Source organism: Urocampus carinirostris, chromosome 3 (assembly GCF_059441175.1).
Source record: "Urocampus carinirostris isolate Australia breed hairy pipefish chromosome 3, RoL_Ucar_1.0, whole genome shotgun sequence".
NCBI lineage: Eukaryota > Metazoa > Chordata > Actinopteri > Syngnathiformes > Syngnathidae > Urocampus > Urocampus carinirostris.
In genome coordinates this window covers 30,920,489-30,935,875 of record NC_142351.1, presented here as the reverse complement: position 1 = coordinate 30,935,875, position 15,387 = coordinate 30,920,489, and the positions used below count along the sequence as shown (strand labels likewise).

The following is a 15,387-nucleotide window of genomic DNA, read 5'->3' as shown; positions in this document are numbered from 1 at the left end:
GCAGTTCATGGACAATCCATCGCATCCACTACACAGCATTATCTCCAGACAGAAGAGCAGTTTCAGCGACAGACTGCTGTCACTGTCTTGTACTACGGACAGACTGAAGAGATCTTTTTCTTCCTCATGCCATGAGGCTCTTTAACTCCACCCGGCAGAGTAGCACTATTTAGTTACTCTATATAACACGCTACAGTGGGCATTTGCACATCACACTGGGTATTTGTATATTGTATTCTTTTGGCTTTATTATTGTACTGTTCTCAGCTCAGGGATGCTGCTGGAAATGTGAATTTCCCTTTGGGGATGAATAAAGTATCTATCTATCTATCTATCTATCTATCTATCTATCTATCTATCTATCTATCTATCTATCTATCTATCTATCTATCTATCTATCTATCTAATTTACTTTACAAGAAATTACATTGCAACATTTGTCAATCTCAGGAGACCATCACAACAAACAATCTGAATGAATGAATCAATGGATGTCCTTTTTATATTCGTGGGGATTTTAATGTCTTGTATGCAATGTTTTATACGGCACTTTGAGTGGCATTTTGATTTGATTTGATATTGTCATTAGAAAAAGCGTATCGACTTTCGTCGCAGACGGCACAGGGCGAGAGACATGGGGGTGTGCTTGTATAAGGTGTTTCAACAATGAACATTGATGTGGCAGTTTTTCTGCACAACACTGCTTTACAACACAGACAAGCATTCAAATGTTCACATTAAAAAATACAGCAGTATCAAAACTGAGTTTGTTATTGATTTATTTATGTAAAACACACGGATAAAAACTTGTTGGAGTTTGTTTTTTAGCTTCTTCCACCTACAACCTTCGATTCATTGATCTTCAATTCTCTCGCTGGGTTTCCATGTTCTTCTCCGTTGCATAGAAATCAACTCACCATTGCGGACAAAAACACGGAAAGCATTCAATGGAGGGAAAGTGATTTTTTAGATTTCATTAATATTAAAAACAAGAAGGGCTTTCTGTTCAGCCTCCGGTAACACAATAAATCAAATTACTTGATATGCTATGGCGTTAGCATCCTTGAGTACGTTCTCAAACAATACATTGGGTATGACGTCATGTGTCCTCTACCGCGGAAGCGGGACGTTGTGGCGTTGGATATGGAGATGTATAGATGTCACAGGAGATTGCATACAGGTGGCATTTAGTTGCAAAAGTAAACAATCTCGCCAAAACATCGGATTTCCCCCCAAAAATTCTGATTTGCGCATTAAGCTCTGCAGTGTTAACACCAGCCATATCGTCTCCTCGGCTATGCCTGCGGCTTCACATGAAACACAAGGGGCACTGGACGATAGGTCACCCTGCACAATTTGGACAAAATCTAACACTTTTATGTGCGCCGTATGGTCCTGAAAATACGCTATAATTTTTTCCTATATTTTAACTTTTTTTATTTTTTTCAAATTGTGCACAACCTGGAGGGGGCGTGGATTCTGTGGGCGGTCACGCACCCAGACACCATGGACCCCTCTAGACTGTCCAATCACAGGGGTCTCACAGAATTCTATGGGAAACACAATATTCAAATCAATGTTTTTTGTTGTTGTTGGTTTTTTTTTTTTTTTTTTTTTAACTGAACGAAAGCGAGGAATTTGTGCCACTGTACTGACTGAAATAACGGAAAACCGTTTGTTCAGTCTTGGTGCCCAGTCCGTCCTGCGGTTAGCAATTCTCAGCATGGTAGCACCAGGAGCAGAGAAGCGTTAAATCCCACACTCATTCATTAAAAAGCAAGCTTCCATATTGGTGTGCCCACATTAAATCCACCCTGCTCATCTGTGGCAGTTGTTCACATAAATTCAACTTGTCATTGGAAATATTTGAGCTACTTTTTTTTCGACCACTCTTGTTTCCTACAAATCCATTCAAACTTCCTTATGGTTATATTTTATAGAGAAGGGCTTCCTAACTCAAGCTTTTACTATGATGTTTCTGTTTCAGCTGGGTGAGCCCTGTCTTGCACCTGGGGCGCAAGCAAAGACTAGAAGAATCTGACCTTTACACAATTCTTCCTGAAGATGAATCGCAAGTACTGGGAAAGAACCTCCTAAGGTACTCTCCTTATTATTGCTCAGTTTATTTATAAAGGGGGTGATATGGGATTGAATTCCACTCAGAAATGTCATCGTAAAATTGGGACTTGAGCCGAGACATGCATAAGTGAGTGACCCAACTTTTCAAACCTGATTTGTTTTCAAACTATCTCAATTTTTTCACCATCACTTTCCTCAGTAATGAGTTTAACAAAAATCTATTACATTTAAGTGAAGGTAGCTATGGTATCTGCTAAAATTTGACTATCCCTAGATATACTTTGGTTGCCCATAAATATCACTAGATTCCCCATAGAGCAAAACATTAGATAGATAGATAGATAGATAGATACTTTATTCATCCCCGCAGGGAAATTCACAATAATATTCTAACTCTCTTAGGTATGTCAACTATTTTAATTCAACTAAGAAATGCCTCACTTTTTTGCAAAACCTTCCACGACAGACTCTTGTGTTCCAGTTAAGGACTATGCAAATTCAATGTGCTTCCACATGTCTTGCAGATGCTGGAATAATGAAGTTAAAAGCGCTGCCAAACAACTACGCAAGCCTAAACTGACCAAAGTCCTTATCAAGTGCTATGGGAAGTCTTACGCTGTTGCAGGAATCTTTGCATTTTCCTTGGTAAGCACTTGTTGGGTTTGTACTGTAAATTTCGGAAATAGAGCGCACCTGATTAAAAAAACGCTCAATTCTAAAGGAAAAAACATTTTGTACATACATAAGCCGGACCTGCCGATAAGCCACATGTGCTCAAATTGAAACATGAGATATTTACGAAGACAGTACACAGAAAGAGTTTTGATATTATACATTACCTTAACCCTTTAACGTTCTGACGGCCCACTACATCGTTACATAAGCCGCAGGGTTGAAAGCTTGCAACAAAAGTCGCAACTTATAATTAGTAAATAAAATAAAATTGAATTAAAAGTATAGAATAGCATATTTGCGTGGTTTGAATCAAGTGGAAATTACATTTTTGTGGTTGTTAAAAATGTTTACCTTCAATCCAAAATAATCATTAAATTGAAATTTTCTTTATGTGGTATCACTTTATTTTAACCTCAATGGAGGTTGTTTGTGTTGTTTGAGTTGTTTGTGGTTTATGCTTTTGCAACATGTGAATGACTGCCACACCTGACCCCTCAAGGTATAAAACGGGGAGGGATATGTAAATCCCTTCTGTGGCTTCACCGGTTTATCCAAGTAATGAAGGAATACTCTTGCCAAACACAATATAACCATGATTTTCATATTATTAATCCATTCTGCAAGGAAATTCGAGAGGTGTACTTGGCAGTGTTGTTTATACATTGCAATGCATTTTGGGTGGGGGACTGTTGTTAATGAGGAATTCCAGGTAACAACAATTGGAACTCACCAAGGTGTAATGTACTCAAGAATAAATTAGACTTCTTACCTAAAATGTAGAAATTCATGAAGCCTTTTGAATTTAAGTGGCAGTTTCTAACACCAGTATTTGAAACGGAAATCTAAATCTTCAACAAAAAAATATTTCACTATCTTATTAATTTGTTGATTTTGTTTTTAGAAATTCTAAAATTCCAATCCTTGTTTATTTAAAAAACATACGTTTTACCATTGTAGAAAAGTCAAAAACACAATTACTGTATTTCAATGGGGGAGACCGGGTACAGTTGTAAAAATGGGGCAGTTTTAACAGTCAGTTTGACCAATTGACAAAGAGTTGTAATGCCAATGATATAGGATACTTAAGTCCTTTCCATTTTAACCTTACACAAGATGTTTGAAGACTTTGAGTGACATTGTCTTTATTTAACGGTTAAAAAGCACATTTTCTGGTCGGATTTCATACTTTTTCTCTCTCACTGTTTTTTGTTTATTGTTAAATATGCTAAAGATTGCCACATTTCTGGCACATGGCTCTAACGTCCACATTCTTGGATTCAAATCCTTTGCGGGTGTTTTCATACTAGCTAACTACCACATGGAAAAAATCTTAATGAGGAGGGGTGAATGCCTTGGGTGGTCACGCACCCAGACACCCTGGACCCCTCTAGACTGTCTAACCATAGGGGTGTCACAGAATTCTATGGGAAACACTGTATTCAAATCAATGTGTTTTTTTTGTTTTTTTTTTAATTGAACGAAAGTTTTTCTCCAACACTAGGCGGCACTAAATATTGCACACTGTCTCTTTAAGCGAGGAATTGTGCCACTATACTTGTGTACAGTTACGGGGACAGTGGTAACACATTAAAAAAATGTCAACTTTTTAATAGTTTGTATTAAAGGTCGACCGATTATCGGGCAGGCCGATTATGTGCACGGACATTTGCGAATATGACGGGTATCGGCATTTTTACCTCTTCGACCCGCCAATTGTTATGCACAACACCGAGCAACGGTTGAGTCAAACCTTTTCCTCCCTCTCCTGCCTCCTGTCTCTTTACGCTACTCACTCCGCGCCTTCTGATTGGATAAGCAGGGAGCTGTCCCCACGCTACACTGTCCGTAGTCACAGATTGCAGACTGGAGCGAGAGTTAGGACTGTCCCAAATATTTTTCATATTAGCGAATATTTTTCACATTCGCAATTACCGTCTTTTCTCTCAACCCCCCCTTTTGGCACTATCCTTGACATCAATGTCGAGGAAATGTTGTCAACATGAACGCCCACTCAGTTATTCATATGCTTCTCAGCGCTGTGCTTTCGATAGAACGAGATTCGCGATCGTAGTCTGTAGAATGTCTTTTTTAAGAAATATTGGTTGACGTGATTAAAACAAAAAAAGGGATTGTTGTGTATATGATAAGATTATTAAGACTTTGAACGTCCCCAACACTGGAGGCGACCCAATGTAGCTAAATGCTATAATATTCACGATCAAGGCTAGTTGTATACATGTAGGCTTTATATAGTGTACTATAGTAGCCTTATTGTGATGCATGTTAATAGTGTTCTATAGTAGCCCGATTGTATTACATGTTTATTGTGCGTAGTTGTTAACTGATTTCCGTAACTAGAGCACCAATGTGAATGAAACCCCAGTTTTGTTGGATTTCCCCATGTAAACAAATGTTTAAATTGAATTTAAAATCTGACTCCCTTATCTACTGTAAAGTTAGACACACTTTAAACCTATTGTGTTGTGTGGCATTGGGAGACAAAATAGCAATACAACACTTAAGTCAAGTCAAGTTGTGTTTTTGGTATAGCCCTTAATCACAAAGAGTCTCAAAGGACTGCACAGACCACAGATTATTGCAAACCACAGACTATTATTACACCATCCCCTGATCTAAAACCTACACGAGGGCAAGGGAAAACTAAAGCTTCGCTGCAGTATTTTGTACCAGCTGAAGGCTCTTGATTTTGGACTTTGGGAGACCGTAGAGTAGTGCATTACAGTAATCGAGACGGGAGCGCATAAATTATAATCTCATCCGACTGAGACAGCAGAGGGAGAATTTTTTTAATGTTGCGAAAATGGAAAATAGCTGTTCTAGTAACAATCTTAACGCAGGCTTCCAAATTTCCAGTTAATTGTGGCAATTAAAACTGATATTATACTTGCGAATAATATCACCTAATGGAGGCATGTAAATGCTGAAAGGAGTGGGGTTAAGTACTGCACCCTGTGGAACGCCACAGGAAACCTAAAGGGCTTAGATGTTATTTCACCATAATTAACACAATGGGTCTTCTCTGAGAGTTAGGATCTGAACCATGAGAGTACGGTTACTGAGAGAACAATCAATTTTTCCAGCCGATCTTGTAAGATATTATGGTCCACGGTGTCAAAGGCAGCACTAAGGCCCAGCAGCAGCAACAGTGATAAACCGAGTCCATTGCCAGTGGAAGATAATTGGTTACATTCATCAGAGCTGTCTCAGTAGAGTGATTAGCCCTGAATCCTGATTGCTTGGATTCATAAAGATTATTCTCAGATATAAAATCAATCAGCTGCTGTGCCACAACTTTTTCAAGTACTTTAGAAAGAAACGGTAGGTTTGCACAGGTCTGTCATTGCATGAGCTTTCTGGGTCAAGGTTGAATTGTTAAAGTGTAGGTATAATAACAGCAGACTTAAAAGCTGTTGGAACAACACCGTAGGAGAGTGATATGTTTATAATATTTAGAACCAAAGGTCCAAGGACTCCGAATAGACCTTTAATCAGTGAACTCGGAAGTGGCTTAAACAGAAGAGTAGTCGGCTGGGTGTTACTCACCACCTGTTTAAAATTATCAAGTGACAGATCACTAAAGAAAAAGAAAGATAAGTAAATTGGGTGCAAATATTGGACAATCTAAAGCTTATTTTCAATTATAAATCACACCGTTGTAATTGTCTACCAGCAGCGTTTACAACCCTACCTGGTATTGGGTATGGTTGTAACGGTTGTAATAATCCATCTTAACATTACCACAACCATATAACTTGATCAAGTTGATTCACTGCAAGAGTGGTCTTACTGTAGAAGCTGATGCAGTTTGCGTGTATTTGATTCCCTGCCACTGCGGGTCCCAAATGTAGATTGAAAAAAATAACTGAAAGAGAGCATGTTGCATAAAAAAACGCTGAACTTATGATGCGGATGACTTCCTCTGGTAAGAGACTAGCTAAAAGTCGAACAACTCAAAAGACACTCATGCTGTTTTCAAAAGTGGGCCGGCCAAGATATCAGCAGGCGATCATTATAAGAAGTCGTGCTATAATCTCAGCAGGTAAATTGGTGGACCAGACACATTTTTGCTGCTTCAAATGCAGTGAGCATTGAGCTACATCACATAACAAGCATCCTGTCGATGTCACATTTTGGAGCACTTTCCAAGAAATCCCACTATAATCCCCTTCCTTCCTCTTTGACAATTGTGAGTGTAACTGCTTCAACTAATAATGCAACTGTTTTTCTTTAACAGGAGGCCATAAAAGTCATCCAGCCACTTCTCCTGGGAAAAATAATAATGTTCTTTGAAAATTATGACGCTAATGACCGTAGCAGTCTCTGCATGGTTTATGGCTGCGCCACTGCCATGTGCGTCTCAACCTTCGGATTAACGATCCTCCAGCATCTCTACTATTATTTTGTCCAAAGAACAGGCATGAGGATAAGGGTGGCCCTGTGTCACGTGATATACAGCAAGGTCAGTAATGATATGGGATAGCATTTTTTTCCACAAATTTGGAACCAATCCTGACTCCCCACATCTGATTGGCTTTCTCCAGGCTCTTTGTCTTAGCAGCCGAGCAATGGGGCAAACCACCACCGGCCAAATTGTAAACCTCCTGTCAAATGACATCAATCGTTTCGATGAGGTCAGGTGTGCTGCAACATTGTAACTTCTTTTTTTTCATCTGGATTTTTTGAAGTCTGCTATCTTTGAATACCGTCTTCGAATGTGGTGCTCCTCTCGGCGCCAATAAACAGTTCAGTCTCTCTGTCACAGATGTCCAAAATGCTATGTCAGGATGGATTGATTATTGATATTTAAGAAATAACAAAAATGTAAATGTGTTTTTGACTCTAGCCACCTCCCACTAGGTGGATATGGCTCCTGTATATATATATATATATATATATATATATATATATATATATATATATATATATATATATATATTAAGTAATTACAAAAGACCCTTTTTTCAGTTAAGCACAGATTATGTAGTGCTCCTCCTTACAATCATGCATATATATGTTTCAAAATATTCTACGCGCCATGGATCTCGAGGAAGTAATTTTCAAAGTACTGGTGTCAGTTTGAGCTGTAATGTCAACGGATGACAAGGAAAACCAAAACAAAGCGCGCCCTGTTTAAAAACTGACGGCAATTGTAGTAATCAGCGAATGCATAGGGCTCATTTTCACTTGGAGTAATTGTAACTTTGCGCACTGTATTCCCTGCGGGACTTGCTTGGATCGTCTCAAGCTGCGTGCGTTAAGTTTACCTGCTGTCTTGTCCAGCATGCGTTCCTTTTTTGTCTTAGCCTCAATTTATTGTGATTTTTTTTCCTTTCTTGTTTTTCGCCACGTGTCTTACAATTAATATAATATTGTCCAGATAGCTCCCCATTAGCGTGCGGTGTCCCGAAGGCTTCCAGTTTTGTTTCTGTTCGCAGGCAGCTAGCCTGCCTTGTCCCCACTGGTTTAGCCCCTCTGCTAATTGTTTTTCTTTCCGGCTGGATTTTTGTTTGTCGTTGGCTCACGGTTATCCTGCTGCATGTTTTCGGTCAGCCAGCTTCCCATTTTTCTGCCTATCGGTCCCGGTTAGCCGTTTTTAGCAGCCAGCTAGCCTGCCTTGTCCCGGGTGGTTTAGCTCCTCTCAGTTTTCTGTGTGTTATTTTTGCTTGTTCACCCCATATTGCCTGCCAGGCATTTGTTATACCATTGCTGCACCCACCTGCGACACAACGCCTAGACGTTCTCCACTAAAACTACCTAAACTTGGCTTAAAACTCTCAAAACCTTTTCAACTATTTAACATGTAAACCAATATGGTGACTAACTTTGCTAGTGTGCTTCACATGACATCAGAGCTCAGGAAGTCAAAGGCAAGACAGACCGTCTTCAAAATTTATTATCTCGGAAAATAATTGGAATAAACCAATGGCATACATATATAGCATGCAAAAAATTTACTATTTTCTCACATTTTGTATGTTTTAGAATTTGGGTATCCCTATAAGTTTCTCATGGAGGAACTATGCCTTGAGGTGCGAGTCTTTTGAGTTACAAGCATGTTCACAAATACATCAAAAGAGTACATTTCTATATTGTGTGGAAGATGTTTGCCTAGCGGATGCTTGCGGATATTGTCATTGTACGCTTGTGCTTTTTATGCAGATTACACTGAATCTGCATTATCTGTGGGTGGGACCGCTACAGGCAATTGTGATCATGGTTTTCCTCTGGTATGAGATAGGCCCTTCATGTCTCGCGGGCATTGCTGTCCTTGTCCTCATGATGCCGGTCCAGACTTGGTTTGGAAAGCTTCTTGGAATCTTCATGTGAGTAGGCTAACAGAAATGTGTGTTTTTAAATACAGGAGAAGGTGCATTTAATGATTTTAAACAGTACGAATTCTTACCTAAGTGGTGGAAAATGTAGCTCGATGGAAATTTTTCTTTTAATTGTAAGATGTTTAATATCATTTTTGCAAGAGGACTTGCATCACAGTCCCATCTGTCCGTGGAAATGACTATAATCTAGAGGAGATAGGTGGTTCAGAAGCCTCCTGCATTATGAGGTGATCAGTTCATGTCCTGCCAGCCCCAAGAACGATCCAGGACTGTCTGGAGAAGCGATGTCCTTGGGCTGGCCTGTAACCCCTTAGTATCCAATCAGATGAGCTGGACGGAGAGGCTGGGGACAAGGAGGTCTGGACTTCTATGCTAGTTTCTGCCTCTACGGCAAGATAAGGATGGATGGATATTTCTTTCTCTGTTTAAATGAAAGAAGATCATCTTCTTATTTTAAAAAATAAAAATCCAACAAGATTTTTATAAAAGTACTTAAAATTTGCAAAATGGTCTACCATTTGCTAGATTTTTACTAGAAAAAAAATATTTTAAAGATTTTTTTGCAGTCGTGTTTTTTCTGCTTCGTTTCAATGGAGATTGTTCAGCTTTGTTTGATTGCCTGCTACGCACTGTAATAAAACACAAGTAATTATTCGTTTGGAGTTAATTTTATTTTTGGACTTGTGCAGGAGCAAAACAGTTGTCTTAACTGATAATCGAATCCGCATCATGAACGAAGTGGTATCTGGCATTCGTATCATCAAGATGTACGCTTGGGAAACCCCCTTCTCAGCTCTTGTTACAGAGTCCAGAAGGTAAGACAGATTAAAACATTTAAATGCTAGTTTACTTATAATAGCAGGAATAGATCTGAGAACTGCCAAATTGAATTGCAACAATAAACAAAAGGTTTTTGTTATCCACTATAATTAATATAAAATAAAAGTTGCAAATTCTTTGGATGACTTAGTGGCCTCTTTGGAATCGAAAAACTAGGAAGTCAACCTCCCTTAGTTGTGGAAGGCAATTTCTCACAGGTATGTTATGCATATATTCTGTGGTCTATGCAGCCCTTTGACACTCCTTGTGATTTAGGGCTATACAAATAAACATGACTTGACTTGACTTGTGCCACACGCTCCTCAAGGTTCTCCATTTTATACCGCCTGCATAATCTTCCGCAAAGTGCTGTCCAACTTTTGTCATTGTTGTTTTCATTGTCATTTATTTATTCTGAATATGCAAGGCCTTCCTGATCATTGTCAAAATTTTTGGGAAATGAAAACATGCAAAAATGGAAAAAAGAAAAATGAGGAAGCTACATAAACTACAAAATGATCTTTTGTGTATTTGGTTGGTGGATGGTTCTACTGCCGCTCTAAGGAGACCTCAATTGCCTTTTTCCCAGGCCAGTCAAACTAGTTCCCCTCGTTTCCATTGACTTTAGCTCAAAAAGGCACTTTGGCATGATGAAACAAAACAGGTGTGCTTACATGTCTGTGCATGCAAATTACTTTAATGAGAAATTGCAAATTGCAAGCAGATCTATTTTTACTAATTATGTATATCTGGTCGCTACAACGACGATAATTAAAGATAACCTTTTGTCTTCTGCTTGGTCCAAAAACTAGTTACTTGTATTTGGTAGGAGAATACATGGGAAATAACTTGAAATTAATTATTCTTTTTTTTTTCTTTTTTTTTTTTAAATCGCATTCTCAGTCTTTTGGGGGGAATAAAATCTCAAACGGATTGCTGCTGAACTTGTTTCATCATTGTATGAAATACATGTCTTTTATTTCACTGGTAAGACAAAATTTTTTTTTTTTTTTTTTTCACAAAAAATTCGAAGACACCATGGTAAGAAGTTTCGGTTTTCCTTTTAGATACTCTAATTTCTATACAGCGGCTGCCTTACTTACGAACGAGATAGGTTCACGAAGATCGTTCATAAGTTGTAAGTTTCTTCAGGACTATATTTTGTATGTTTAAGGTTTATATAAGTATGTTTAAGGCTTGTATAGGTAACTTGTATTGTTTTGTACTAAAAAACTTTTAATAAAATAATATGCTCTTTAAAGATAAATAAAGTTAAGTTTAACTCACTTTTACACCAACCATATTTAATAGATGCACGAGTTATCAAACAATAAAAATATCAAAGTTCTTAGCGCACTGGAGATACAGTATAGAATGTTTACACACGAACTAGGAAGAGGAAGCGCATTTCTTCTTTGGGGTGGATGCTGGTTGACATCTCACAGCGCCACACGCCAGTTGCGGCGGAAAGAAGCACTACAGTAATGTCCTGTACTTGGAAAAAGGTGTACACGATACTTACAGCAATGTCCGGATATTTTCCGACATCCCGAATTTTTTTGGCGTATCTACCGTTCTTTGTAAGTTGAATGGTCGTAAGTAGGGGAGCGTCTTTACTGTCTATTATTGTGTATTTTGAAGAATGTTTAAGACACCTTTGTTTTCAACGTGTTGCTTTGTTTATGGATAGAACCTAAAAAAAGTGTAAGGGTCTGCTATTTCCCTTTTTATCACAGCTGTTAGCTGCCCCAAGGCCTGCCGTGTGGGCTTTGTAATTTGATTAAAATTTAATTGGCATTGTCATCGTATTTTGAGCATGTGTGTCTGTTTCCGTTGCTGTGAGGTGAACGGGTACATCTTTATCCACAGGACTTTAGTTAAAGCCCTCCCAAGTAAAACATCCAAGCCCTTAAAGTCTCTTTATAGCAGTGTTTTTCAACCTTTTTTCAGCCAAGGCTTACTTTTTTCATGAAGAAACTTTGAGGCACCAATCTTTCGAACATATTTTAAAGATGAATTACCGGCACTAGTTTCATGTTTTGTTTGTTTTTAAAGCTTCAATTATCATGTTGCCTTAATTGAGAGTGTAAAGTTGTTCTGCTCATTTGTGGCAACCATAGCTCTGGTGGTAATACAGGGTATTCATTTTTTTAAACTTTATTTTGAAACGTTTATGCTGTATTTTGGTCTTGCTTTTCTAGAAAAGTAGCAAAAATAAAACTTAAAATGAGCAAAAATTATCGACTTAAATAACCAAAATAATTTTTTACTTCTTTCCAATTTTTGTGGGGATAAACTAAGCACATAAATTTGCTGATACAATTATTATTTTCAAGGTTTGTTTTATGTATTTTTTTACGCATTGTAATAAAGAAAAATGGCTATCTGCTGCCACGCACGGATAGGGATAAATATAACAGTTACTCGGCCAATCACTGGAAGAAATCAAAGATACTGAACAATGGCATGCTTTTTTGCAAAGATCAAATTGACAATTGACAATTTTCTGCGGCACTAGACAAGGTCTCATGGCACACTAGTGTGCTTCCAACACTGGTTCAAAAACTCTTGAACATTGTTTCAGTAGACAACAGTTATTTATGGTTTTTAGATGTGATGGTATAATGGCACTTGTTCTATATGCTACCAATATCGCGACCATGTATTAACACAGAACCTTTTATTATTATGATACAACTAAAAAACGTAGTCGGCAAATGTAGATGTAATGTGCTTGTTAGAAACATCAAAGTTTAACGTGGTAGCCAGTGAGTCGATTTATTCTAATCTCAAATCTCTTGGCTCTTTGTTCCTTAATTGCATTTTGGCGCAGTTCAAACAAATGTTCAGACTTGAAATAGAACTTAAAAGTCTGATCTGAATTCCTGCCCAACATTATTAGCATTAACTGTAAAAAAAAAAATGTTTCCCTCATTAGCAGAAAAAAATCATCTTGTTTCTCTTTTAAAATAAGAACATTTACACCGGTACTCAGAATAAGCAACATTTTCTTACCTAAGAGGATAGTAGATTGTTTTACTCATCTTAATTATTTTTTTTCTAATCTTCGTAGAGAATGTTTCTTAAAATGAGTACAGTGTTTTAAGGCACATCTATAAACCTAAAATTGGCCCGGAACTTGATAGTGCCTTAGAAACCGCTAAATACCTTGAATAGGATTGGAAATGCATGGAATTTCTTTCACACATACAGTATTTATATATTTGCAATGTGCTGGCTTAAATGCATTACATTGTATGCAACTGGAAGCAAACATAGGTCATTTTTGGTTTGAACAATTTTATTGACCCTTTTTACAGCAATTAAACACATTCACAATTTCATTATATCATATTCTAACAATATGAGGTTTGAACAATTTTTATCGACACTTTCAACAGCAATTAAACTCATTCACAATTTCACCATATCATATTCTAACAAGGTTTCTGGAGGTAAAGTGAAAGTGTGACATTCTTTGCTCTTTATTTCCGCCAAAGATAGGTCGTAGGTTTACATTTACATTAAATTACAGGAGGCTTTAATCACATGCAAAAAAACTTTTGAACTTATCTTATTATCACACTAATTTTACTCATGGTGCCAGAATTGCTTTTTTGCATAGTGCATTCTGATAAACCAGGGATGTCAAACTCAGTTTGACTCTGGGGTCGGATCCAGACTTTATGTTCTCAGGCAGGCCACAACAGCAACAAAATCTTCACTTGAGACTAGTATTTTAGTCTACGCCTGCTCTATTTTCAAGTGAGACTAAGTCTTTGTGCGTGAATAAACAGCTCGGTTTTTGTAAAGTTTGCCACTTCCGGCTTTAAACAAGCACATTTTGTTTTATATTCTGGAGACTGTGTTCCGTGCGTGATAAAATCTATTGTTTTTTTAATGTTAAAAGTTTGCATGTATGCATTTATTCACAAACAATGCGGAAAATTCAATTTAAAAGTTGCGTGATGCAGTTTTACACCAGAACCAAGTCACCATGCTATACAAACTCAACACTGCCCTCTAGCTGCTGGAGAGAGCATTTGGTTTGTATTTATTTTTAAAAAAACATTAGTTTTGATATAAATGACCTAGAGGCTTCCTTCTTTTTGTGACATACTCAGAAATTCATGGCCAGATGGATCAAACCTTCCGTCTCTCCAGTTCTTTACCTAGACACCAATAACATTGTGAAAGACAGGGCATGAAACAAAAAGTCTTACTTAAAACCATACAAGCTCTTTTACATGCATATACATATTAAACCGAGAGGTTATTAGCACACATGTAAAGAAGTGGAGAGACTGTTAAACCCATCAGAATGCAGTGTTTTGGCACCGTGAGTAAAAATGGTGTGATAATCACAAGATAAGCTTCGAAGCCTTTTCTAATGTCATCTGAACCACTTGTTGTCCAGTAGTAAAGTGTCAGGTTCGATTCCGGTCAAAATAATTATATCAACTGATTAATCATTGCACTATTATACATTATACGGTACATTATACAAGTGTGAATTTCCCTACGGGGATGAATGAAGTATCTATCTATCTCTATCTATCTAATAAAGAGTTATACCTGTAATAAACATGGTAGCTCTGTAGTCTCAGTTCATGGGCCTCATAGCCCAGTGCGCCTTATTTATGAAATCATCTGTATATGACGAGACTTTTGTCTGGGGGTTCGCCTTATAATCGGGTGTGCTTTATAGTGTGGAAATTACAGTAAATTATTTACTAACTTTAAAAAGAAATGCTTGTTTATTGTTGGTTTAAGATACTTTTTATCATCAGATTGGTTACTGCTGATGGAAAACTGTGGCTACCTTACAAACTGTGTTTATTTTCGTCTCATCAGAAAAGAAATCAACCAGATCATGAAAAGCTCCTACCTGCGAGGACTCAACTTGGCATCCTTCTTTGCCAGCAGTAAGATTTTGGTGTTCGTAACCTTCGCTGTGTACGTGGCTCTGGGCAACAGCATCAGTGCCAGCCGGGTTTTCGTTACCGTTTCGTTGTATGGCACCATCAAGCTCACAGTCACGCGCTTCTTCCCGTTGGCCATTGAAAAACTGTCCGAGACAATCGTCAGCATTCACAGGATCAAGGTAATGTTCTCACTTGAGTCTGAATTATTTAACCATGTTATGGGGCTGTACGATTTACCGAAATCTAATCGACAGTGCGATTGTGTAATCGTATAACACTGCGGGCTTTTTTTCAGGGCTTTATAGACGGCAAACCCTAACAAAGCTCCCCAGAAGAGGACGCTATTTACTCAAATTTGACCCCTTAACAATTATGTAAAATTCACCTAAAATCTCAATCCAAGACGTACCCAAAGTAAATGGAACGCTGTCGTTGAACCGTTTGGAGAATCCGGACGGTTTTGGTCTCTTTTTAAAGGAAACACTCTGTAGTTTTGTCCTCAACTAATAGTCAATGATAAATAACCACTGCAA

At 37.9% G+C, this 15,387-nt stretch overlaps 1 protein-coding gene across 3 annotated transcripts in view; it reads left to right on the top strand.

Moving 5' to 3' along the window:
- Positions 1-15,387, top strand: part of LOC148369422 (ATP-binding cassette sub-family C member 4-like) — a 58,339-nt gene that overhangs the window by 18,046 nt on the left and 24,906 nt on the right. For 2 of the 3 annotated variants that reach the window (XR_015850010.1, XM_088331444.1), the window contains exons 2-8: positions 1,988-2,098; positions 2,604-2,724; positions 7,010-7,234; positions 7,317-7,406; positions 8,935-9,098; positions 9,800-9,925; positions 14,784-15,033. Coding sequence is in view for 2 of the 3 variants with exons in the window: in XM_088331444.1 (XP_088187570.1) it covers positions 1,988-2,098; positions 2,604-2,724; positions 7,010-7,234; positions 7,317-7,406; positions 8,935-9,098; positions 9,800-9,925; positions 14,784-15,033 (1,087 nt within the window). In the remaining variant the exon portion in view is untranslated. The remainder of the gene's footprint in view (positions 1-1,987; positions 2,099-2,603; positions 2,725-7,009; positions 7,235-7,316; positions 7,407-8,934; positions 9,099-9,799; positions 9,926-14,783; positions 15,034-15,387) is intronic. The other variant, XM_088331445.1, reaches the window with a different exon arrangement.